Genomic DNA, 27544 nt, shown 5'->3' with positions numbered 1-27544 from the left:
GGGTTAGGTAATTTGTGGTTTAGTTGTGTTATGGCAACCTAACCATTGCTTTAGTGAATTGTGAGAAGCCAGGACATTACATTGTTAGATGGTTTATTTGTTGGGCCACAGCATATTATCTGAACACTACAATTGTGCTTTCTCAATCAAGTTAAAGGCCTAGCATGTTATATGAACCCAAACTCAGTGCCATATTATTTAGCAGAGCCCTTTTTCAAATCAAGATTCTCCGTAGTTTGCTCAGCAAAGGGGATGCTTCAACTTTGGTTTTTCGTTGCAAATTAGCCGCAGGGGTAGGTATCAGCGATCAGTTGCTCTTAATTTGGGTGAGAGGGGAACAACTGTATCATCCCCAAAGACCAAGTGCAGCCTGTAGTGCTCTGACAAAACCATAAAAAACCACAATGATGTCAATTAAACCTTTTAATCATCCAGTTTCGATTTACACTGATCATCAAAAAACCACGATAGTCTTTTCACTTGCCACAGGACTGTGCATGTGTCAGCCCATCTGGGACCAGTCTCCTCCTCTCCACCCATCCCATACACACAGATACACACACATCACTCCTGCATTCCACATCCACAGGAATGGCAGAATTGAAAGAAAGCATCTGTTTTCCTTCAGTGAAACTATCAGATTTTTTTTTCATGATGATCATCTTTGAGAGAGGAACAGCTTCCCTAAAATTCTTCTTTGGGACACTGCCAAGAGGCCTGAAATGGGGGCCCTCCAGGGGAAAATGGTTTGGGGATTGAGGAACAACTTAGGGGTATTATCCTTGTTGAAATAATGGGGGACTTTTTAAAAAAATACTTCTTCTACAAAGGGGGCTAAAGAGAATGAAAAAAAAAACCTATACTGAGGAAACTGTTCCTCTGACACGCACCTCGATTAGTGCAGTTTTCATGTATGTTTCAATTTTACTTTGGAAAAAAAACTTTTGCATACACCACTTACGAAGCTCTAACTGGCAGTAGTAAATGGGGACTTTGTGTGGGACTGATACAGCCTCATATTAGATGTCCATGTGGTAAAAACCACACTCTGAGGAACATGCTAGTTGTTTGGTTTTCAAAAAAAAGAAACACCCATTCAAGATGTGGCTAAGTGCTTTAAATACACCCAATTCCTGCTCAGATACATCAAAAGACACAATATATCTCTTGTGGGCCTCAAGCACTCTGACAGCTAAGGAGACTAACAGGAGAAAGAACTGTTATTGATACAAGATGCTGCTGGGGGAACAGAGCGAATTTAGTCACCTGTTTCTAGTCCAACAAGGATCTTATTTTAGGATCAAGAAGCTGGACATTCTTGCTTCCTTCACAGGAATGGTGGCAAAATAAAATACCACTGCTATAGGCAAAATTTTTACAATGCATTCTCTCTTTGCATGAGAACGTGGAGTCAAATTAAAGGCATTTAAGCAAGCAGGCAGCAAGGAAGCAAACAGCTTGGTTGGTATGACAGCCATGAATTATGTACCATTGACACAATACATCTGTCCTGATCATGTGAGCAGCCCAGAGAAGGGACAATTCACCAGAAGGAGGAAGATTTTCCACGGTCTACAGCAGAGTGAAGGATCCTGCAGGATGAAGACTACACTCAGCCACACCAACCCTTCCAGACATGAGAAAGGATGCGGCAGAGGGCAATGGCGTTAAGAACAATGTTTCAGGAACCACACTGGAACGCAAACCTGCCTCAGTGACACCACAGTTTTCTTCTTTGGTTGGCATAGCCCAGGCTGCAGTTAGATTCCTATTCAAGTCTTGAGGCCTGAGGCTATTTCTTGTTTGTGTTAGTCCCAGGATACAGTCACTGCACTGCACATTACGTGCTTTTCTTTAGAGTAAGTGCCGCTGCCTTGCTTAGGATCTGGAGGTGGAAGAAGAGAAATCCACTCTATTACAGTTTGAAAATAAGTGTACGTGCATATTTTTATACAGAAGAGAGATGATGGGAGATGATGGGAATTGCGAGACACTGGGTTGGGGAAAGGTGATTTCTTATATTTGGGTCTGGTGCCAAAGATTGGATTACCTAGGGCTGCTAGATCTGGGTTGCAAAAATCTAGACAACTACTAGATAGCAACAAAGAGAAAACTAACTTCTGCTGCCTTCCAGATTTTGGCAGCCCGGTTTTGCTAGCCCCCACATTACATGCTAAGATTCACATGCCTGCTAAGAGGTGGGAGAGAAGGCTACTGTGGGCTGCCCAAAGCTGATTCAGCATGCATTCTGAGAGTTGCTAACAGCTTTGCTTTTGCTTTGCAATATTCCAGAAGACATCCTGGAGTACCCTTGGGGTCAGCAGAAGTATGGATCTGTTGTTGAAAGGATTATTTTATGGTTGAGGTTACAAATGCAAATGCAACAAATGCAAGGAAAGGAACTGAAAGAGAACATATGACCTACTTTCAAGAACACAGGCACCAATTCCCAAACTGCACTTGCATGAAAATGTTTCTACAACAGGGGTCTGAGCCACTATAGGAAGCAAAATGATGGAGAACTGTAGGAAATCATCCCCTGATTTTAGTGAACAAGTTCCTTTTTGTATATACACACACATACTGCATAAAACAGTGTATTTTGTACGAATAGTGCACAGTAGTAAAGCAGTTCTTTCTAATACACAGGTTTTAAAGCATCCAAGAGTACTAATTTTCATCTCTTAACATAAACTTGGTTCACCCTGTCCCTTGAACTCACATCCTTTATTACTTTTTCTCTGAGCTCCTCATGAGTTAAAGGTTTCTGGTCCTCTTCTTGTACTGTATCATGGCCAATTCTGCAAACAGCAAAGAATGATCTGATTAACGTTGTCCTAAATACTACAAATCTGTCCTTTAAAAAAAAAAATCCTGTTCTTGAGCTGTTCTAAAATCTGACTGCTCCTATGAGATTAGAAGAATAAGGGAACATTGATTTCATATTTCTCCCAAGGGTCTGGGCTTCTATTCTTTCCTCTTCTTTAGTTTAACCCACTGAGTGGCTCCTATTTTATGTACAACTCCACATAGACTAGAAAAGGATTCAGAAACTGGAGCTCTTCCACACTGCTATTCCTATTGGCCTTGACCTCTAAATACCAGAATCAAGGCATCAATAATGCCTCTGCCACACTTGCGTCCTCATCACAGAACAAATGTTGCAATATGGGAAATAGTCTTCTCTGTTTTATATCTTCACTTGTGGGCCTCAACTCTCATCAGAGAGAGCCATCTCCCTTAGTTTGAACATCAAACAAAAGTAGTTTTATTTCAGAATATATTTTTGTTTTTGTACTGAATTTTTTTTATTTTACTACTACTTTTTATTTGCTTTGCATTCTTTTGCTGAGCTGTGGATATTCCTTGGCTTTAACGTATATGCTGCTTTTTCTATACATCTGAGTTACAAATTTGGTACCAACTGTCTTAAAAAATAACTATATAAAATCTATTCTTTAAAATCCCACCAATCCTAGAGTTTAACCCAATCTTCAGAACTCTGAGGTCAAAATGATTCACCCCTTCTGGGTGATCTTTCTGATCATTCCTTGCAAATAATTATCTTGGCTGGCTACTTAGATCCAGGCCCCCATGGCCTTAAGCCCACTGCTTTTCTTTATATCATAATATATTTGCAATCAGGACTTTGCTCTTCCACTCTTCTCCTTTAAATCTGAGACTCTGTTGCATTCTCAAAACAATTTGCACCATTATCCCCTATTTCTGATATGTCTCTGGAACTCTCATCAAATCCGTCCCCGAAGCTTGCTTTTTCAGGAAAGTCTATGGCTCTGCTATCCTAATTCCCATAACTTATTCTCTGCAGCAAGATACAACCAAACCAAAGTGTGTAGGATACAGATCCCATATTTCATTAAGCCATCAAATGCTCTGATTTTAGGTCAGGTTGTGTCAACTCAGCCAATAGTAGTTTTAAACCATGATTGATCACTTGGCATGTGGTACAGATCTGGCCAATTGTGTTAACAAATGATGCTTAAGTAAACCCTGGCTTAGTGCAGCTTTCCCCAATTGGGCATCTTTCAAATGTACACACTGCAGCTCTCAGAGTGAACTCAGTCATTCTTTCTTTGTTTTTATATTATTTCCTCATGTCACTGTTTATACTGTAAATTCAGGACAAGGGTTTGCCGTTGGTTAAATGCCATGCATACCCCTAGGGCTACTTGTATAAATTCAAGTAATAATAATAACAGTGACGTTATAGGCAAATTCGATCAGCTCACCACGGGTCAAGAGCCCATGTCCCACTAAACGCTACCAAAATATAGCTATCAGCAGCTCTGCCAATGATGTGAGGTGCTGGGAGATGTCCGTAATATCTGGAAAATCAAAGATTCCTCGCCCCTGATTTAGTCCAATCATTTGCTCACAGCAAGAAATCCAAAGCTACAGCTTCCCTGCCAGACAGCTGGCCACTGTGTGTCTAAAGACTTCTGATGAGGCAAAGCCCAGTGAATCAGTTCCACCTGTCAAGCTGCCCTTAATGGAAAGAACATTCAAGCAGCGTTCATCTGAACTCTTTCTACAACCTGAAGCCCCTAAGAGCTCCAGAAGATTAGGTGACACCACCAACAAGAAAAGGTTTCCCATGCCCCACTCTGATTTTAATGATGAAGGTGGGGACACACTGAACAGAAGCTTGGTAGACTATCCTATTGGACTGTCTGCATAATAACCAGCTCTCCTTACCCAGCTGTGGGTGGTCGAATGGTAACTGCCGTTGGTCGCAGCCCTGGTGTCTGCCCCAGGAGCAGCTGTGCTGTCTCCACAGTATCATAGGGCTGATCCTTTTCCTGAAAAGAGACCGAATTTAGATGTAGGGAACAGAAGACCATTCTTTAAATTCACCTAAAGATTTAAACTAAAATAGAACCACTGGGCTACATGTATTAATCTGCTAGAAATGGGCAATGTGTGGCTCTTCAGATATAGATGAGTACCACAGCTTCTAAAAGTCCTAATTGGTGGTAAGTAAAACATATTGGGAGTTGTAGTTCAGCAACATCTGGAGGGCTGCAGGTTGCCCATCCCAAGTTATCCACATTCCACTACATCAACACTAAATGGGTTGCTGCTATTACTAAAATTTTGGTTTGTTTTTTTTTAAGTTTCTACCTCTCATATTTGCAGAAATACATTTAAAATATATATAATCATAAACTACTAAAGAACTGGGAATCAGCTAGATAAAGCAAAGATAATTTTACACTTTCAACCAGTGTAAATTCCATTGTATAGTGTCCAAATAGCAATAGTTCCTATACTGGGAAAGTAAGAACTAATGGGGACATTATATTTGACGTATGTAAACCTACGAACAGGAAAGAGCAGTGTTTATCCTGTAGTTTCAGACCCATATTTTTCCTGCAAACTCTAAATGGACTTTCATGTAATAAAACATTTTCCACGTTTCTGTTACAGCAATGTATTTAGGCTGTGTAACCTGGGAAAAGTAATCTGAAAGTCACCTCTTCCTAACCTAAGGAAAAAAACCGTGGAACGCTTTCTCTACACAGGAGGAGATGAGAAATGACCTATCTCCAGCCTCGTTGGCTGCATACCTCAGCCTTCTTGTAGGAATACATTGTGAGCAGCTGATTAACCTTCTGTTCAATGATGCTCAGGTAAATGACAACGTTCTCATCCTGAGCGGTCGTTGTCCCGCCCAGCACTTTTTCCAGCTTGGAATGGTCACACTGCAGTTTCCAGAAGAGAGACTCAATTGCTTTGAGTGGGGGGGGAAAAAAAGGAAAATGAATCTTGACACTTGCCGGTAATTTCCATATTCTTCAGAAAGAAGCTAGAGATCTACTAGGCGCAGCTTCTGTTTCCCCTAGTAGATAAGAGCAACTGAAAGTCATTAGCTCTGCACTGCACCTCTGTGGAACTTGCTTCCAACACCAAATTCCACGGGATAGCCCTCGTCCCATCTTCTGACTAGGAGTTGGGTGATGGATGGTTAGTTACTTGGTTTTCCGAAACAAAGGAAGATTGAAAAGAAGGGTAGCAAAAGAAGTGACACAACCCTTTTAAAGGCCTATCTGTCTCCTGCCAAAGTTACAAGTTGCATAGGCGTGCGGTGTTGAAAAAAAGGCTTATTTTACTTTGTCTGAAGGTACTGGCCATCAGATCCACTAGATAAGTCCAGGTTTTCACATTTTGGGAGGGAAAAAACCCTCTCTTTTTGCCACTATGCCCTTCAACTCCCCTGCCCACTAACCAAAGATGGGTGTGTAATCTGTGGCCTTTGGATGTTGGACTAAATTTCCGTTTTCCTTGGCCACGTTGTCTGGAGCCAATGGGAACTGTTATCTACCTTGCCCACCTTTCTGCTCAAAGAAGGAAGCGTCTTTCCACCCCCAGGCTTTACCATCTCAGCTATTCTCGGCAAGCAGTTTTGCCTGTTGATCAATGGACAACCAGCCAGTCACAAACCAATCCTCTGAGCCTCTTCTTACCCTCCTTTCCTTCCCATGGTCCCAACTGCGTCAGTAGCTACTGAAACTAGGTAACCATCATTCTTGTTTCCCTGGTGCTAAAATTAATAGAATAATGTGACCATCTTTGGGAGACCAATGTTTACTGGAAGGAGAAGATGCATAAGATAAATGAAGCCTCCACATCACTACAAGGCATGTCACACCATTTGAATAATGTTGGCCTACCGCTTGTTTGGATCATACACATCTCCACATACTTGCTGCTTTTGCTGTGAGAGTGCAGCATCTGACATGGAATATGGCAATGGTAGCGGCTGTAGTGCTCATTAGTGTCAATGTGTGAACATCACCTTATCACCTTCATTAAGCTTCCTGGCTCTCTTGATATTTCCTGCCCATCATCATAGGTGGCTACAACTTAGTGATTTGTACCTCACATAAATCAATTAAAAAAACTAAAGGAAAACAAGGGTGGTAGGGGACACCCTGGGGTACCAGACGGGATAGGGGGAGCTGTGGCACCAGTTTGGCTTCTGGTAGCTTAACTGATAACCTGGAGTTCTATGGTTGGCTATGCGCATCCTGGCAAAATTCTAAATAGGTGCAATAGTCCCAAAAGATATTGCACTCTGGAGTAATTTTTTTTTAAAACAGCTTTCATTATGAGACAAGAGCAAGCCCCCAGCTTGCAACGTTTCATAGCAACACTTGTTCATTGTTATCCAGATTTACTTAACACAACTCTAGTAAGCAATCCCTTCTTTTTCTCCCCTCCTCGCTCACCACTTTTAAGCTGCTCCCAAATCTTGAGGAACCTTTTCAGATTCTGTTCAGCCTGATTGGCCTCTTTCACCGTCTCTTCCTGTCGGGCTTCAGTTTCTTGGAGCTGCAATAGCTGCTGGGCCTCCCTTTGATTGTTCTGCTTTTGAATCTCCTGGATCTCATGACAAAGCTGGAAGAGCGAAGATACAGATGGAAGAAGCTTCCTATTTTTACCAATCACAGAGTCGTAGACTGGATGGAAGGGGCCTTGGAGATCATCTATTCCAGCCCCCTGCCTTGTGCAGGAACCCACCACTACAGCATTCCCAACAGATGGCCACCCAACCTCTATTTAAACACCTTCTCCCAAAGCAGCCTGTTCCACCGCTGAACATCTCTTACTGTTAGGAAATGTTTTCTGATGTCCAACTAAAATCTCCTTACCATTTAAACTTGTTTCTTTCCTGACTTCTGAAACAAGTCTGAACAATTCTTCCCTGCCTTCTACATGACAGTTGTACAGATATTTGAAGATAGCTATCATGTCTCCCCAGTTTTCTCTTCTCCTGGCTAACAAACAGCCAATGTTTCCAACTGTTCCTGTTGCTCCTTCCAGGTCCCTCCCCATCTTGCATTCACATGCTCCAGCGTGTCAATGTGCTTCCTAAAATATTCTAGGCCTGATGCAGAATACAGAGGAATGACAGGTTCTCTCGATCTTGACATTGTACTTTTGTTAATGCAGCCTAGGACAGTATTTGCTTTGTTTTTTTGCAGCTATATCCTACTGTTGGCTCATGTTCAGCTTGTGATCCACTAAGACACCCAGATCCTTTTCACATGTACAACTGCCTAGTATGGCTTCCCCCACCCTATTCATGCGCCTTTGATTAGTCCTATCTAGATGCAAGATTTTGCTTTTGTCAAAAAACGGCAAGATGGATTTCAACGATCTTCCAACTTGTTAAAATCCTTCTGAATCCTGATACTGTCCTCTAAGGTGTCTGCTATCCCCATCTTTGATACATCTACAAACCTGATAATCATATTTGCTAACTCCTCATCCAAGTCATTTATAAACATGTTGAATAGTGCAGAACCTAGAATGGAGGCCTGGGGTACTCCAGTTACTACTTCCCTCCAGCTTATGATATAGACTTACTAGCTGTGATTCTTCCATTACCTCTGCATCCATTGAACAGCAGCATAGCCCAGCCCACACTTTGCCATCTTCTCTACCAGAACCTCACGAGAATGCTTGGCTGAAGTCAAGGTACACTGTGCCCACAGTATTCCCACAGTCGACTAATCTGACCACTCTATCATAACAGAAGATCAGGTTGGTTTGGCAAGATGTATTGTTTTTAGACCCATGCTGGTTCCTGCCAGGCAATGTGTTCTTTTCTAAATGCTCAAAAATTGAATGCTTAATAATCTGTTGCAGAATCTTGCCTGGCATCAGTGTCAAGCTGACCTGTCGGGTCTTTTTTTACCTCCTTTTGACAATATGAACATTTGCACTTCTTCAATCCTTTGGCACTGCAGCCATCCTCCATGAGTTCTCAAAAATCACAGAAAGAGGACTCGAGTATTTAGATATCTGACTTCCAGATGTAACTGATCTGGCCTGGGAGACTTAATATATTCATGGTAGCTAGGTGCTCCCTAACAATCTCTTTACTTACCTTGGCTTGCCACTCCCTCCTTTAATTAATTGTTCTGCATAGATCCATTTCAACACAGTTCTGTTTTGGGGAGAAAACTAAAGCAAAGTAGGGCTAAGGAATTCTGTTCTCTCCCTGTCACCTGTTACTATCAGTCTATCCTCTCCAAGCAGCAGGTCCCCCCTCCCTTTCCTTGTTTTACTGATATAGGCAAAAAAAGCCATTTTCATTGTTTTAGTTTCCTATGCAAGCCTAAATTCCTTTCTCCTTTAGCCCTCCATTTATTCTGCAGATAGTAAATATTTCCAGGTAAACCTCCTTAGTGACTGCACCCAACTTCCATTCCTATACATGTCCCTTTTAATTCTTCTCTGAACCCACACTCCATCTGATTCTGGACTGCACTCTCAAATAAGACCTCATTCTCTTCTGAGGCATGCATGTGCTTGCACAGTTGACTCCCTGCCTGCTTTTGTATTGGACTGCTTGCTACTCACCAGTAAACTCCTTGTAAATCAAGCAGGCATGGATGCTCAGTCTGAAACAAGACTGTTTCAAATGCTCTTGTGCTTTCTTTGAATTGACAAGTCCTGTCCAAGGGAACCTACCTAGAACTTGTATAAGCTTGCTGAAATTAGCTCGCCTGAAATCCAGTGTGTACATAGAATAAAATCCAGTTTCTCTTTCTCTAGTATCTTGAAACCCAAAATGACATGGTCACTTCCTCTTAAAGTTCGTAGTATATTTACCCCTTCATCCAGCTCTTCCCTACTGATTAGGAACAGATTTAGGAGAGCTGATGCTTTTCAACCTTCTGGGAAATGAAGCTGTCAGCAAGATCTCTATGGAATTTTGGGGACCTTGAAATATTGACCAAATTAGTTTTCCGAAAGATGTCTCGGAAATTAAAGTCTCCTATTATTACCATTTCTCCTCTCTAAAAATTCTGTTATTTGGTCCAGGAGGAAATCACGCAGATCTATTGCCTGGCTTGGTAGTCTATGGCACACCTCCACCTTAATTAATATCTCTGTTGTTTCCTCTGCCTTGTATTCTTATACAAATACCTGACTGCACCCCATGTTCAGCCCTGCATCTCCATACGCTACCTTCACATATAATGCCACCCTTCCTCCTCTGGCCAATTCCTTTTGAGGAAGTTGGATCCTTCAAACATTGCATTCTCCTCATGAGTTTCATCCCACCAGGTTTCAATAGTGCCTTCTACTTGCATTAATACTTCCAGTTTTTCTATTCGTTCCCCAAACTCTATATATTTGACTAGAGAGTGGAAGTGCTGAGTCACATAACTTGATATATTCCTTCCTATATGCATAGAACTGGGTATGACTGAGGTAGAACAGTCTCATAAATAAAGAAATATTTGCAGTTTCATTACTGGATGCCTCCACATCTTGCATACCCTTCCCACTTCCATTCTCAATACTTGGTGTTGCCCTGTTGTCTGGGGTCTCTCCTCCCTCCTACATAGCATTCAGTTTAAAGGCAAGGCACCTTCACACACATTATTCTCAATTCTCACAAGGTGCATCTATCTCTTGCCAGGAGTCCTTTATCTTGGAAATGTTTTCCATTATCAAAGAATCCAAATTATTCCCATCAATTCCCAGATGTTCACTTCCATCTTTTTTTCTGCTGTTTCCTCATGACAGTGCCTTCATTTTGTCCCCAGCCCATGAGCAAGACAGTCTCAAGTCAACATTAGCTGTATCAACATTAAAAACAGCATTTTCTTATTCTGACATCATCCAAGGGCAGTCTCAGGGTGTGTAAAATCTCTTAGGCTCTATCATCTATTTCCTTGGCAAGATATCAGGTGACTTCAGTAACTGGAAATAGAGGCAGTAAGGCAGGACAGGGATTGACACTGATTGCAGGAAATTGTGTGATTTACATTTCCATTTTTTTTCCTCGTCTCCTACCTTTAACTTACGTTGCCCATTACTTCTCACTCATTTCCTGCATGTTACATAATTCTGCATCCCCCAACAGATAATAGCATAATATGTTCATACGCATATACACATTTATAGCTTCCTGCTAATTCAAGGATGGGTGGATAGCACTTCAGTTCAGCAGCTGGGAAAGTCATAGAGGCAGTCGCCTATAAAAAATACTGCCCTTCTCAAAAATAAAGAAAAAAGTGAAAAGAAAAAAGACAAGAAAAGGTCATCTCTTCCACTCACCTCATGAATTTCTTCCCATAGTCGGTCCTTCTGGTTGTTTTGCTCATTGACGTAGTTGAACTGAGCAAAATTCCGTTCCCTCTCTATAGAGGGAAGGAAAAACATTATAGCAGCCTGTGTCATAGTAGTCAGGGCCCAAATACCCAAGGGGCATTGGAGGGGCAAAAGCTCCCAAATATCCCAGTCCAGTGGGCTCTTCTTGAGCCAAGCGGGCCCAGGCAGTGAACACTGTCTAGTGCAAAATGATCCTTTCTCCAAAGTAACTGCCATTCACATACATCACCTTTAATAAACGTATCCAGTGCCATATTCAGATCTTTTGAGCCTGTGAGCTCCAGGAGTTTACCAAAGGCACTGCTGTAAGACTCAAGCAACTCTTCCTCACTGTCTTTCCGTCTGCGTTCTTCCTCTATTGAGAGAAAAATGAAAGAAAGGAGCCCCAGTTCTTCCTGTAACATTACATGTGCTGAATCTCCTTCAGTGTAATCCAACTTTGCAGTGCTCAAAAACAGTTGAAACCCAACTCTCCTAACCACTGAATACACATTAAAAATAAAAACAGATCCTTCATCATTTAATCACATTTCAGCAGATCCACATTTGTAGTACATGATTAGATAGTTCCATCAATACATTTTTAATCAGGTTTTTCCAAACTGAGTGCCAAACTTGGATGCTGAGTGCTGTGCTAGAGGTCTGAAAAGGAGTGAGTTTCTGGGCAAACTCCTGGATTTGGTTTCATTCATATTTAATATGGTCATTCCCAAATCTTGTCTGTAATAATTTTCCCCTTCTGTCTCATTAAAAACTACAATGAGATAATAACTTCTGGTAGTCTCTCAGAGGGTCCCACCCAGTTGTGCGCCACTGCATTACAGTAACTCAGTCATGAGGCTATCAGAGAACAGGTCACTGGAGCCAAGCTATTCCCACCCAGAACCACTGCAATTTGTGAACCAGCAACCATATACAAGCCAGCTGAAGGTGGTCAAAAGGCCTTCCCAATTCATCAAACAACGGAACATTGATTTTAAACATTGTTTCCAAGCACCATCTTAGAAGAGGCCTTTGCCTATTTCCTAAATAAACTTCCTATATTATCTATACAAGTCAATGAAGCCTACATCTTGTTTTCACTGCACTGTTTTTACCCATATGCACATTTAAAAACAGAGGGATAAACTGCCTAAAACTCTTATGATAATCAACTGCCCTTCTTTTACAGCCCCCTTTACCAGATGTGTTTGAGGAAATAACTGGTAATGGTTTGCTTCAAGTAACTTAACAGGGAGAGTTACCCAGAAGTTAGGTATGGAAGACTGACTCCCAGAACCACTGGCTTTTAAGTCAATGAATTCCTCCTGGAGAAGCAAGGCGTCTGGCTCAAAGCTTCCTTTCGACAAGTTGGAAGACACCTTCCCCTGCTCAAGATGGACGCACACTAGCCAATCATATACCCAATAAATACACACGTTTCTTTGCCTTGGCTTTCAGTGCTTCTTCAGTGAACGACCTTTCCTGCAGCTTGATGCTGATGAATTCAGACACACGCCGGTCATTCTCTAGGAAGCGCTCCAATTCTTTCATCTCAGCTATATGCTGCTTTAAATCCTTCTCTGCTTTGTCCCGCAGCTGGCCCAAGCGGGCGTGAGCTTCATCCCTGCATTTATCCCAAATAACAAATAAGTGCAAGACTTCAGAGATGGACAGAACCAAGAATCTCAGTTCCTAACTTCTCTTCATAAGGTCAGAGCACAGACTATTCCCATTTTGCAAAGAAGCTGAAGGCACCTGTGGGCCAGAAGGCTTCATCCAACTTTAGCCCAGCAACTTTATCACAATGGACAGAGTACATGCTGAATCCCTGGCAGCTCTAATTAAAAGAATTTCTGCTAAGTTTGAATCCCATCTTATCCAGCCTGGGGTTTTCCAGATAGATCAAGTGGTAACTTGAATAGATAGCACTCTGCTTGATTTGGGAAAAAAACAAAAGGGATGGGGGTAGGGAATGGAATCCCTAATGCCAGTGAAATAAACTTTATTTAGCAGGCTGAAAGTTTACTTCACTAGCACTTAGGACTCCAATCCCCCCCCCTTTTTTTTGCTCCTGCCTATTAGTGCCTGCCTTTCCTTCCTTGTGGTTTTGTTGTTTTCTGGTACTGTGCTAGATAGATTGGTGGTCTGGTTCAACCACAGAGAAATTCATATAGGGAAGAGTCATATCGCCAATCAACCTAATTTCATAAAAGTGTGAGGACTAAGTGTGACAAAGTCAGAAGCAAACAACCTGAGACCTGAGTAATCCATTAGAATAGCAAAGCACTCTATAGCAGCTCCTGTCTCCCAAAAGGAGAAGGCGCCTGGTCCATTGCGCAGCACAAGTGTGAGAAAGAGGGCAAGAACTGAGCCTTGCTTCTGCTATATGTAGGGCTGCTTGCATTTTACCCTTGACATTTGCTAGATTTCTTCTCAATGGCTTTCTTAGTTTTTGCTATAAACGCATTGATCATGTCCTGAATCACAGTCTGCAAGCATAGGCATCTGAAATAAGCCATGGCAATGTCAAAATGACAAGTGTGTCATGATGCCACTGCACACATAACACAATTAGGTACTTGCATGAGGACATCTGAAATGGATACAAAAGTCATATCATTTGTGTCAAGACATCTGTCTTGTCATTCTCCACCCGCTGTAGATGCCCATGCCTGCTAAGGTTCTACTCCTAGTCTCAGCTGGGAAAAACCTAACAGTAGTCTAAGGTGTGCAAAATCAAATCCTAATTGTTATGCTCGATGTGCCTCCAAACTAAATGACATGCACTCAGCATCTGAATCAAACTAGATTCTAAGCAGCTTCTAAAAACTTAACAATCCAGATTTCTAGATCTTCCTGCTATATTATACTGTTAACCTTTCTAAGTATTCTGGGATGGATTAGGAAGGGGATGGCAGAAAGCATCAAACATGAGACTGTACCCCACAACATCCAATTAATTAAGACTCGGTTCACTGATCTTGCTAAGCCATGATTTGCTTAACCAAGTTTACCAAATAAGCCACAACTGGCTGGATTCTAAACCAAAATCATGGTTTACAAACCACAATGGCTGTGTTCCACGTAACATGCATAGTATGATGTACACCCAGCCTAAATTTCTAGTTCTGCAGTTTATGGAAGGCTAGGAAATCCAACAGTAATAGGCTGAGAACTCCAGAATGAGAAGTAGACTTCATGAATTAGAAGATCAGGGAACCAGCTGCAGCCTACAGTGCTTGTCACTTTTAGCTAAAGTCACAATGCAAGATTACATTTATAGTATGATTTGCATATATTTACACGGGGCACAGAATTTCAGTTACCTCCAAGCAAACTGTTATTTTACATAATGTAAATGCCCACCTTTGATATTAGAGGTCAAAGAGAATATTAGAAGTTTGGACTTGGGAGGAAGCATGGTTAATAGTTAAGAACCTGTCACAACGCATGGATAGGGAAGAGTACCCTTGACGAGTATCCAGAAGCTTCAGCTGGTACAAAATGCAGTGGCATGGGCAGTTATGTGTATCCCTAGGTGGATACACGATACACCTCGGCTCCATGAGCTGCACTGGCTGCCAGTTTGCTTCCGGGTCCAATTCAAGGTGTTGGCTTTGACCTTTAAAGCCCTACATGGTGTGGGGCCAGGTTATCTGAGGGACTGCCTCTTCCCTATTACATCTACCTGTCCCATCAGGTCTGGTAGAACAAGCATGCTGCGGGTCCCATCCGTGAAAGAGTTCCATCTGACAGGACTTAAGAGGCGAGCCTTTTCTGCCATGGCACCTGCCCTCTGGAACATCATCCCTCCTGAGGTGAGGGTAGCCTCAACCCTTATGGCCTTCTGGAAAGCCCTCAAATGTGGTTTTTACAGCAAGCCTGGGGATCCCCTGGTAACAGGGAGCCTGCCCACTGATTGTATTGTATGTAACATCTTCCCTCTCATGGTTTTGTTTTATGTATTCTTATTGTTTTAATGGGTTTGTAATATGTTTTAATTCCTGGTTTTATTGTATGCCACCCAGAGTCACTTCGGGTGAGATGGGCGGCCGTATAAATTTGACAAATTAAATAAATAAATAAATAAATAGGGAAGGCAGCATGACGTTTAAGCAGCAATCATGAACTAGTGGGAAGTATACGATTTTTGCAATATAGGACAACATCTAGATCCAGGGAAATGTTCCCCATAATGCATGACCATCCCTTCCCTCTAACCTTGCATCATAAGCTGCAGAGGACGTGCTGATGACGGTGACTATAGCTTTACGAGTATCCAGCAGCTCCTGAGAGAGAGAGACACAGAGAGAAAGAAAGCCTGTTTGTTGCAACACAACCTTACTATTCTGCATAAAAGTTCCATGCCCTTTTTGAAGCCCAGCCACTCTTCTTCTGTTCTCTCTAAACCATCCTTACCTACAACCTAGCAGCAGGTCTATTTACACATTTTTCTTCCTAATTCTCTTCTTCCTAAACCCTGATAAACCTCAAGAATGAAATTGGGCATGATGATTATTCTTTAGGGTGTAATTCCACAAGCATAAATTATCCTATATGTGCATTTGGGAAATCTGCAATGGCATCAAAAGCTGCAGGCTTTACTTCCATGGAACAATTCAGGAAATCAGTTTATCTTCGACAATGAAGTAATCCAAGATTTGTTATTTTTTTATTAACAAATAAAGCAAAGTAATCCTCACCATCTAATTTCATACACATACAACACCGCACATTTGGGAAACTCTACAAAAAGTGGGCAACCAAACAATGGTTAGCTTGTGATTTTGACAGGGTTGGAATTTTCTGAATAACTCTTTTAACAGCAAATATATTACAGAACCCAATACAACTTGAAGTGTCAGAATCTTGTCTTCCAGTTATGTTCTCAGCTTTATAACCAAAAATAACTTTCCAAACTGCATTGTTTAAGCTCCTGATTTTTCCTTAGCCAATAAGGTACCTCAGTTTTAAAATACCTAATAGCCAATCACACCTGTCCATTCTGGGCAAAAGTTCTTACTAGGCAACCAAATCTCAGAATTCTGTAACAGAATCTCATCTTGTATCATGACTCCAGTCTTCCCCTGAAACTCTGTTAGCCAAGAATCCCAACAATTCTTCCCAATTTTCCCTTAAATTGACTCTACCGTCTCTAAATCTTTATACTGTTGTTCAAAGCGATCATGTCCAACTCGAAGAATTTCTAGATCCTCACGTAGTTGTGAATTCAAGACAAGCTGAGAGCTGAATTCGGAGGAGATCTGAAAACAGAGAGCAGAGTAAAGAAAGTATAGGCACCCACAAATTCTGGCATCAACTCTGGGTATTCCTGACCATTTTTACCTTATCTAGTTGGTTTTCTACTGTCTGTATCCTTCTTTGCAAATGGGCTCTCTGTTCCTGGATCAGGGTGTCACTGCCAACCACTTGCTTCCGGTCAGCCAAGCGTTTCTCCCAGGTTTGGATCTATTAACAACAGGAAAGGAAATTAGCTAATGGAGGTGAAATGCAAGTTAGTTTCAGACCCAAGAAATTTAATATTCTGAGATATCCATGTTCTCCCAGCTCCCTTGCTCTAACATTTGACTCTGGAGCTCTAAATGCCAATTCTTGCTGCATTCTTCATCCCTATATTTAACCCAGAGGTCTAAATCTTCTTTCAGTTTCTCTTGCACCAATTTCCAAGTTCTCTTTACCTGGATGTAAAAGAGACAACTGGAAGAAAAAAAACAGTATTCTCTTAGATCAGCTTTTCCCCAATGTATCAGGACTGTAACTGCTAGAATTCTCAGCAATGTGACCAAAGGGCTGGGCATTTTAAGACTGAAATCCCAATACATCTAGCGGATGCTAGGTGGGGGATGGCTGCCTTAGATGTTTCCATACTGCTTCTAAGACCTTATATCAGTACATGCCTGCCAGTATCTCTTGTTCTTTCATATTACCACCACATCGCCCTCCTAAGGTCCCAGAATCCTAGCTTTCCAACCTGCTCTTTCATCCCATTAGACACCACTTCCCTTTTAGAAAAATAAGTCTTAGATCTTATCCTGTCTCTCTATACCTCCTGATCAAGCCGAGTTATCCGCTTTTTTTCTTTAATTATTTGTTCCTTCACTTCATCCCGTTGAGTCAGCAAGGATCGGAGAGTGTCACTTTTGACTTTTTCCTTCTTCTGGTTGGCCTCGCCCTCAGCCACAGCCTGCTTGTATCGCAGGTCTTCGTTCTCTTTTTCTAGGCGCTTGACCTCAACCCTGTCCAAGGAAAATGGGGTGGAGGTTTTCAGAGGTGGTAAGATAACACGGCGAGATGCAGCTAGGTGGGCAAGTACGGGAGCTTCATGGTGGTGGTGCTGGTGAGCTTTGGTTGGGACTGGTGGCAGCGCCAGTTCAGGAGAGTTTGTGGCACAGGGCAAGGAATGTTTAGAGGGCCAAGAATTTGCAGCTGAACATATATTTCACAAACTGCGCATGGGGAAAGATGGGAAGATGGGGATTGGGGCAGAATGTGCATTTAAAAGAGATTAGTCTTGGACAATCCACTCTAATGCAGATTAAGTAATCTGTGAGCATAATTGTTGGGTTGATAGAGGACTTGTCACTGTAAAAGAAGCAGGGGAAATAAAGAATACATGATTCCCTTAAAGACTGTATAATTTTTGTATGCCTGGATAGAAAGCTAGGAATTGAAGTTCTCCTGATAGCCGGCAAAATGAAGTAGTCTAGATCAGAAGAGGAAAGAAACTAGGAATTCGGGATTCTCTGGAAATACATTGGATTAAAGGGATAGGATGAAGCTGGATAAAATTCTTGATCAAACTACACAATTCAGCAAGCACACATAATTGTAGACACCAATTATCCCTACAAAATTGATGTACATTTATATAGCAGAGTGTGGGGTGAGCCACATGGCACATACATTAAGTAAAAGCAACTCATATGCATTCACAATTGTCAATTATATGTTGCTAGGAGCATAACAGTTGTCATGTGCATCATCATGTGTATTATGTCAACATCTGGATCAGCATATGAAAAGAGAAAGGGAAAAGAGACTAATTTTGTTTAACATTTTGATTTTTAGTCTTCTCCTTACAGTAAGGCATGTAATATCCAGGCTCTTTCAAAAACCAAAATTGGAAATGAGAGATCAAAAGATGGAAGTCAAAGAATGCATGTGGGGTGTCATCACTAACCAAAATAGATGAGGCTAAGAAAGTATGAAATTATGCAGGACTGAAAAATAAGAAGGTAAGAACTCAGCTAATCCAAAATGTTTAAGGCTGGAAACAAACAACATGGACATCTGAGGGAAGTTAAACTGTTTGTAATGCTGCTTCTAATAATAGCAATTAAAATAGATTTTGCAGATTTTCTGTAATTTCCAAAGTCTATTCAGTTAGGCATATTATGACTTCTAAATGTTTTGAAGTTGACACCAATCAACCCCATGGTCAAAATAAGAGTTGAGGTCCAATGCATTTGAAGAATGGAATAGACGTAACAGTGAGACATTAAAAAAGTATGTAACAGACCACAAGAAGCCTCTTCCAAATCACCTTGCACTGCCCCCAATATAAGATGAGGTCCAATAAACTATAATTGTGTAACTGCTATATAAAAAGAAAAGAAAATGCAGCTTCTCCTCCCACCCTAGACATGCTGGAGGTTTTACAATACATTTTGAGAAATGAAGAATCGGTGAAGGATATTCAATTAAATACATACATCTGTTTGCGGATGGTTTCGCGAGACTCCAGGGCATAAGCATGGCGGTCACCTTCTAAAAGGCGGAACTGGCGCTGCAGCCTGGCCAACTCGCCTTCAGCTGGTAGAAGACAATGCCGGGGAAAAGACAGGTAGTTGGGGAGGCAGAAGAAAGAAAAGTGGTAAGAAAGAAACCGCAGTATGGTAATCTTTTGCCTGAGGTCCCCTCCCAATCTTTGAAGGGTGGAGCAGGGAATCCTTCTAAAAGACCAACCTATGACACCTGGACCAAAACTGGGTAGAGATCATTGAGATCAACAGCCCCATCACCATCAAAGGTGGTTGCACGTCTGTAATTAAGTCAAACTGACCAGGAACAAACCATGACTTTTAAAAGAGAAGGGAGAGCAGGATTGGGAATCTTATCTGTTTTGTTCTGTGGCCCTGTCCATTCAAATAGATTTTGCTAGTTTATGTAATGATAGAAAAGCATCTGCAAGACTTGTTGCCAGGGGTAAAAGCTGAGTGAAAGTACATGTCATGAGCAATATGATGCTTTCAAACTATCTGGCATTCTCAGCTAACAATGATCTATGATCCTCTGCATAAACAGACAATACCTTCTTTGGCCAATACTGATATTCTGGATCAAGCCAACTTTCAAGCCCCAGTTTTTGTGCCTAGACAAAAGGTGGTGAGGCGCCTGCAGGTAGTCACCAATCATTTTTCTGCCTCCACTAAGCTTAACACACCTATGTTACTTTTTTAAAAGCACTCTTAAGAATGAAGAAAACTAGACACTCTCACTTAAATTCAGTTTTGTCCCCGCCCAATCAATATATTCACTGTCTTATCACAATCCCCCTACACTCTTTGGAGCCCCTCTGGCCTAGATTGTTCCTTGAGGCTTAACCAGTTTGCATAAAATCAGAAGAGTTACTCTTGTACTTGTACACCAGAATATTTTATTTTCCACCTCTCTCATGCAGTCACTGCACCTACCAAGAATACCAAAAGCTGCACTGTCTCACACAACTGGATCCCCATATCCATATGAGGGCTAACCAATGAGGAAATGATTCCTGCTTTTCTCCAGGACCCTTTCAGATTATATGCTATGGGGTCAAACTGAGAATACACAAACTTACTGTCTAGATCAGAGATAAACAATATAATGCTCCGAAACACTAAAGTAGCCACAGATACCTTACTTGCTGACCTGGCAGGTCTCTCTGCCCCATTTGACTTGTTTTTTCAGAAAAATCTCATTAAAAATGTCAGTGAGAAGCTGGCTTGTTGCAAAGCATCGTCTTTATTTACAAGAATATATCAAGGCCCCATAGGCTTTGTTTGAAAATAAAAATGGTGCTTTGTCTGAACATGTGAAATACTTGCCTAGAAAAAAGGAAGATAAGTTGGAAGGTAAAGAGCATTAGGGGGATCTGGGGATTTGTGGACAGCAACCTTATTAATTTGCTTTATGTTCATGGCTGTTCTGGGATCTTCACCCACCTCAGTAGTCATTCTGTGCACAGGCAAACCCCACCCCCATGGCAGCCCTACTGTGAGCAAATGTTTCTCTGCTCCTGATCTGGATATACTCTTACTCCATCCACATGCCTGTGTTTCTGTTTTGTCTTGGACATTTCTGAATTCAAGGACAGGCAGAATTCCTTGCTCCCTCTTTACAGAGCTTAATGACTCCCTCCCTGGGTCTTCATACCGCCCGTGATTCATGCCCCTATCTATTCCCATATGCTAGCAAGGACATTTTGTGCTTCAGCTCCTTTAATTTAGTTCAAATTTCAAAACCAATTTACAGTGAAGAGCTCTGGCTTAAAGACTAACTCATAAAACTTACCAAGGCATGTGGAAAACAGCCATGGTGCTCTGGTTCTGTTTCTTTGGCCCCTTTATTTGGACACAAAGAGCTTATTTCTTGTCTGTTCATTTTCAAAAGCTGGCTTCCTTGGCAGCATTTTAATTTGGCTGGAGAATGAGCTCCCAATCTCTTCCAGTCAAAAATTAAGGGAATACTATTATTTGATTTGATTGGGAGAGATGCAAAGATCCTCTTACCTCTATTTTTGTTCCCCACCCCATTCGGCAGTACTGTTTGCCACTTTCACATTGCATTCTATGGGCCTCAGCTCAGCAAGAGGCTCGTTGAGCTGTGCATATCTGCACACTTTACTATAGAGCCTACATTTTCTCAACTTTTTTTCCCTAAAGGTTTCACAGCTTTCCATGGTAGTACATCAGCACTTCTGAAACAAAACCACAGCAACACCTCCTGTCAAATACCCTTTATGAAACTGTCAAGCTGAGGATGATTCAGATATTTTATAACAGGTTTAGGCTGAGAAAAACTGAGCAAAACTGCAGCATATAAATATATGATGGCATTCTGGGAAACCTTCACTAAATCTAAATGTCAAAAACACACTTGCTCTAAGTCCTCAGCTACTGCCTGCCAAAGCTTTTGATATACGGGGATAAAGGGCTTTCTAACAGGATAGAAAAGCAGGAGGAACTAGAATTATTATGGCAGATCCCCCATTAGTGACTTATAGTGAGAGTCATCCAACTATCATGCCAAAATACTAATAATGAGGACAGACTATATCAACTCAATGACAGCAAGATGCCAATCGAAGTTACTCCAAGTCACTGCTAGAGACATGGCTTGCAAGAAGGACAAATGCATCTTTTGGATTGCAGCCTGAAACAATCACTTTGGAAGAACCACTGTCCTAGTGAGATAGGCAAAGTTGGATCACGCCTTCACTAAATCCAGATATTAGCTAACAGAATCTAACTAAATATGATAGCTTCTTTTCAGAGTCAGCTCAAACATACTAATGTCAGTTACTGAAGACCAAGTATAAGCCATCATCATCATAGAAACCAAATACTGGATTAAATACATTTGACCTAATCCAGTGGGTTCTTAGGTTCTCAGTATAAACCAGTGTTGTCCAAACTTGGCCACTTTAAAATGAGTGGACTTCAACTCCCAGAATTCCCCATGCTGGCTGGGGAATTCTGGGAGTTGAGGTCCACTCATCTTAAAGTGGCCAGGTTTGGACAACACTGGTATAAACGAACAGGTACACAGAACACAAACCAGAAGATTGCTTCTTGCTCTCCTATTTCAACACTTAAATCACATCACAAGCTCGTTCCAGAGGTTCCAATATCTCTAACCCCAATGAGGAATCTGGCAGCGCAGATGGTTCCTACTGCAATTGTTTCCTCTTCTCCCTTAAAAGTTACCCATATCTTCTAGGTCCCCATCATCACCACAATATCCTCTTCCCTCTCTTGGAAATTACCTATGCCTTCTAGGTCCCCATCACTACTGTCTGAACGAAGGCTTGAAGTAGATTTGAAGAATGGCATCTTCAATTTCTACCTGATGATAGAAAGAAAGAAGAGAGAAAGAGACAGAATTCAGAAATATTATGTCACTTTCTGAAAATAACTGTTTCATGAAGCTAGTGTGTGAAAAATAGTTAAAAGCCTCAAACTGCAATTAAGGAGACCCAAATTCAAATCTGCTCAGTCGTAACATTTCCCAGTGACTGGTTTTGCATATCATGCTGAGCCATCATGTGTTATGCATATGGCTTAGTATGTTGAATAAATCTACATATCGTTGTTGTAACACTGATTTATGACTTGGCACGCGGTACAAACCCAGCCAATTTGTTTTATCCAACAAACCAGTTTATCAAACCATGGCACTGCAGAATGTGCATTAACCTCAGGCCTGTTTCGTTCTTTTTGTTTAGGGGTGAGCAAAGTGTAGTCTTGCAAACTATTGCTGGGCTACAACCCCTATAACGTCTCATTATTGCTTAAGCCACTCACAGCTGCTGAGAGTTGTTGGTCTACAGTATCTGAAGGTCATATTTTAACCTAAATAACCATTCAGAGAATAGGGGTGGAAGATACCTATATGCACTGCCCTAAGCCCTCTGAAGGAAGAGCAGATTAAAATACAAATGACTAATGTTTAAAAGGCAGTGATGAAACAACAAACTAAGCATCTTCCCCTTTAACGTGATACTCCATAAAAGTGGGTATTCCAGATATTCCTACAAAAAATATTCTCACCAGATGCTCACTAATACTTAGTATAATTTAGCCAGTACATTGTACTATATATCATCTTCCTTTCATCTTCTCAATTCAACATTATTTTTTTCTTCCGTGACCATCTCCCAAAATAGAGCCATAATGTTGAAACAAGTTGAAACAGCTTGTAAATATAGTCATTTCCTGGTTGTTTTGTGCCAGCTAAGAAATTGTATGTAACGGAAAGGCTTACCAAAAGTAGCAACATAAGCACCCTCTTTTTTCGTGTTGACATCAAATGGCAAATAAAGGTAAATATGCAGAGGACAGAGTATAAAAACTGTGAACTAGAAGAATCTTCTGCAGAATTGTTTGAGATTCTATTTGAGGAAATATTAAAAAGGATTATCTAGATCTCTATCAGTTATGATTCAACCTGAGTATGGGAGCAAAACTGCACTGGTTGCCCTGCCTGGTAACCTTTGGTGAGACTGGGAGGAGGGAGTGTGACCATCCTAATCTGGTCAGATTTGCTTATGGCTTTTCATACCATCCACCATGGCATGCCTCTGGGCCAGTTGCAAGAGTGGAGGCCATCATTTTCTAGTGGTTCTTCTTCCTGAACAGCCAGTTTCAATCTTGGTGGGTAGAGAGGTTGAACCCCTAGCTGCTCCATTATGGAGTGCCACAGGGCCCTTTCTCTCTTATTATTCAATACCTATATGAAGCCACTGCGTGAGGTCATTCAACAGCAGGGGGTGAGGTATTATCAATACACTGATGATACTAATCTTTACATTTCTGCACTGGGATAGAAAGATGATAGTGAAGAGCCTGACTGGGTTATTTGGAAGAGTCTGGATGGGGAGGAACAGACTTAGGTTGAACCTTAGCAAGGTAGAGTGGCAGGTTCATAATCTGGGGGTTCTCAATCTAAGGATGAACCAAGACTTCCTATGCGATACGAGTAAGCCTGAACATGGGAGAATGTGATGTAACCTGCCACATGTAAAATCTGGCTCTGACGAAGTCTCAGCAAATGAGAACACTGAAAAATCTAGTCACATCCATTTCTTCTTCAAAAGTGTTAAGACTACAGTTCCCAGAATCCCCATCTAATATAGCCCTAAACTATGTAGTTTAGTATTCTGAGAGTTGTGATCCCAGCACCTCTGTAGGGCATCAGGTACAGAAGCCTGCCTCCCAGGTTCACTGAACTGGCTGAAGAACTGGTAGAGCTTATAGTTACTTTAGCAATTTTATTGTAAATATCTGCATGGTTGAAGAGACAAACCACTTTTCATAAAGTTAAAAATTGTTTGCATAACTTTTCAGCAGTTTTTTTTATTATCTCCATTGCTATCTCACAAATTACCCGAAGGACCACTTGAAAGACCACCTGAATTCATCAGTGGTCCCAAGACAGTTTAAAAATTATCTCTCTAGCTCTTTAGCCTTATCAACTTTTCCCCAAAAGAAATATTCTATATAATACAAATACCATTTTTTAATGAAATAGAAAATGCATTCCATCCACCCACTAAGGTTGTTTTTATTTAAAGCAACTTTAGGAGGAAACTTCAGCTGAAGTTCAATTATTTGCCCAAAAACATTCAGCAGTTCCATTTCAATATCCTTGCCTGAATCTGACTCAGTTCAAAACCACAGAACCTCCTTCAAGTTTATCTGTGCATTCATCACTGTCTCCCAAACCTTTCTCCTTAATCTAATAATTTTATCAGAAACCTGAATTAAATAAGCACTCCCTCCCCCCACAAAACATAATAAAAGTACCTTGCTCTCTTCTGGAGAACCCCTATGACAAATATACAATTAATGTTTAGTCAGTCAGTATTTTGGTATGCTCTGGTACAGTCTTCTGATCTCTCCTGCCAACATCACCCGTTGCTTTTGTTCACTTAGTTGTTAGCAACCATCTCCAAGAAATGCATCAGCTTTCCACCAATCCTGATGAAAGACAGGACGGGAAGGAGGAAAAGTGTGAGTTATACCTGACTAATTCAAGTGATTCCTAGATTCACTTATGGTAATTTAGGATGCCAACCAAATAAAGTGGGTTAAAAACTGGAGGTCAGAACAGGAAGAAAAGAGATTAGATGAGTTGCAGTCGGAAAGGAAGAACATAAGAAAGCGACAGACTCCTTGACTTTTAAAAAGACAAAAGGGGCTTGAGTGTGTGATGGACTGCTGTCAAACAATAGTTCCAGCATTTGCTAAGAGGACAGTAGGGTTGAGTGAATTAAGCAAGATTGCGCAGGAATATATATTTGTTGAAAAAATCAAGAAACTTTTAGGTTTACCCAGGGACAGTCGTACATTGTTCCCAACCCCATCAACTACTCTACAATCCATACATTTCTGTAATTTTCTGTCATGTTATATGCTATATATGTTATAAAGTCCTACTGCTTTCAAGTTATACCAACATCCTGTTTGGGCTTATCACTGTTGTCATCAAAGTAACATCAATTGCCTAGTCAAATACTGCACCATTTCTAAACCTCAGGTGTTGCACTATTCTCTGCATATTGTACCTACAGTGGTGTACTTCCTGCACCTCAAAACCTGTCTTGTATTTTTCCTTATGTTTATCCCTCGCTCCAGGCTACTTTCTTTTCTAAACTTTTCCTTCTTGGACTTCTGCTTCTTTATAGAGCGATGCCACATTCCACTGCTCATTACGGTTGGATCTTTCTCCAGCACATGCATAATATGGACTCAAAGACCCATGAACAGAGTAAGAACACTTCCATACCCTGCACACTGCCTTAATGTTGAGGTTGCCACTTTATTATGTCAATCTTTAAGATTATTTAAATGCTTACATGCCTTTAATAACACGTCAGGCTGCTCTGAAAATATAGATTGTATAATAATATGGCAGTTTTGCCTAGGATGCACTGTCAGCAGGCTCTAAGCAGACACTCCCATTATCCCCATGGTTGGTCCAGACTGTCCTCACTTCAGCATGTTATACTAAGATCCAGAACTTGAGACCCCAGAGGCTAATTAGCTGAAACCACAACAGTTTGTGCCAACATGCCAAGCTCCTACTACACTGTGTGTAATTAAGCAGTATCAGGGGTTCTTCATAGGAGGTATCGATCCTTGGGGATAATTCCTTTTTCAAATCCTGCTAGATAACCCCAAAGCTTGACCTCACCAAATTCTATCTAGTCATGGGACTCTGCTGCTCAAGCCAAGGCCTTCCCAGGTCACTTGAGCCCCAAAGGCCCTGGTGGGTCACGGTAAAGCCCCACACAGCCATGTGATAACGGGGGGTAGTCGTACCCTCAACCCAACAACTCATACCAAAGCCCTTTCAACATGTCAGCCCTTAAGGTCCTGGAAGGCCACACTGGACTGCTGCAAAGTCACGTGGCTAGAAATAATGCTCGTAGGCCCTGCCTGATCACAGCAACCCGCCCAAAAGGCCTCCACTCCCTCCTTCCCTCTCCCCTTCAAACTACACTGAGGCTCCCAGCAGGCCTTAAGCTCCACCCCTCCCAATAAGCCCTTCCCCTTACCTTTCACGCCTGTCCTCCCACTGCGCATGAGCGAGCCTAACAGCTCCTTCCTTCCTTCCTTCTTTCCCCCTCCCTTGCAAGACTCTCGTCTCCCCCCCCCGCCGCCCTTGAGCTGAGTCTAGTTGAGGGGCGGGGTAGGGCGGCGCGGGCGGGTTGTCATGGCAACTTTCCATTGCTGAAGACTCATGCAAAACCACATCCTTCACTCAGTTTGTCCTGCTGAAGCCGGTTGCCACGGAGATGGTTTTCGGAAAGGAAGCTGGCAAAGGGGACTGCAAGAGGGGAAACCGGAGAGAGGGTGGGGAAGGAGAAGACCGGAGTGTAGTGGAGACGCGGGGAAAGTTTGCATCAGTCTCCTGATTTGGGGAGGGGGGAGTGCGCACCGAGAGATGACTAAGGATGTACATTTTCTGCTCGGCTGGCAAAGTGTCACAAGCCCACTGTTGCTCTGCCTTCTGTTAATACAGCCATTCCCAGTGCCAGGAAATTAATGATAGAATTAGGGTGGTTATTGTCACAGTTGTGATTACATTTCTGTTGGAAACTGCCTTAGGAACATTAAAGGCGATGCAGGAAATAAATTTCATAGATAGATGGACAGAGCGTGTCCGGATACAATCCCCAGGGAAAGCTTGATTGCATTCCTGCAAGTTACGCTTCTAGCCCTCATGGCTTTGGAGGGAGAACCTCGTAATGGGTCCCATAGTGTATCCCAGTTGCAAGGAGTTAGTTAATAAAATAATGAAGTATATGGAGTCCATGGGAATGGGGGGGGGCAGATTTGTCTGACACTGCAGCCTCCCTTGATGATGATGGCTTTTCCTGCATCTGCCCACCCATATGCCTCAGCTTAATGCAGAATAACAGCTTCAGACTGTCCATCTGTTAACTTAGAGCACCAAAACTGCATCAGAATGTAAAGAAACTGAAAACACCACACTTCTCCATTTTTAAAATAAAACTTTTAGAATACACAATCCTCCATCAATTTATATTGTGCCTTTCTTCCAGGAACTCAAGGTACAATAGTCCTTTCTTCAATTTTACTCCACAACGGCCTTGTGAGGT

General features: G+C 41.7%; 1 protein-coding gene across 2 annotated transcripts; it reads right to left on the bottom strand.

Annotated features, from left to right (window-relative positions):
• Positions 1–408: 408 nt before the first annotated feature.
• ODAD1 (outer dynein arm docking complex subunit 1) lies at positions 409–26564 on the bottom strand. 2 transcript variants are annotated; one of them, XM_025170191.1, is made up of 16 exons: positions 26477–26564; positions 24723–24896; positions 22184–22263; positions 18870–18969; positions 17204–17393; positions 16483–16605; positions 16287–16400; positions 15358–15425; positions 12573–12760; positions 11384–11509; positions 11101–11183; positions 7251–7419; positions 5589–5752; positions 4717–4820; positions 2723–2801; positions 409–1885 (listed from the first exon to the last, which is right to left on the bottom strand). In XM_025170191.1, the coding sequence occupies exons 3-16, from the start codon at positions 22248–22250 to the stop codon at positions 1841–1843; spliced, it is 1620 nt and encodes a 539-aa protein (XP_025025959.1). In that variant the 5' UTR covers positions 22251–22263; positions 24723–24896; positions 26477–26564; the 3' UTR covers positions 409–1840. The 2 variants fall into 2 exon arrangements, with proteins under 2 accessions (XP_025025959.1, XP_087998806.1); XM_088142680.1 differs by lacking the exon at positions 26477–26564 and adding an exon at positions 26262–26406.
• Between the last annotated feature and the right edge of the window lie 980 nt (positions 26565–27544).

Source organism: Python bivittatus, unplaced genomic scaffold (assembly GCF_059951505.1).
Source record: "Python bivittatus isolate LINGU-HERP-01145 unplaced genomic scaffold, Pbiv_v1 ctg000440_np1212, whole genome shotgun sequence".
Taxonomy (NCBI): Eukaryota; Metazoa; Chordata; class Lepidosauria; order Squamata; family Pythonidae; genus Python; species Python bivittatus.
The sequence above is the reverse complement of the archived record's forward strand: the minus strand, read 5'-3'. Positions and strand labels throughout refer to the sequence as shown.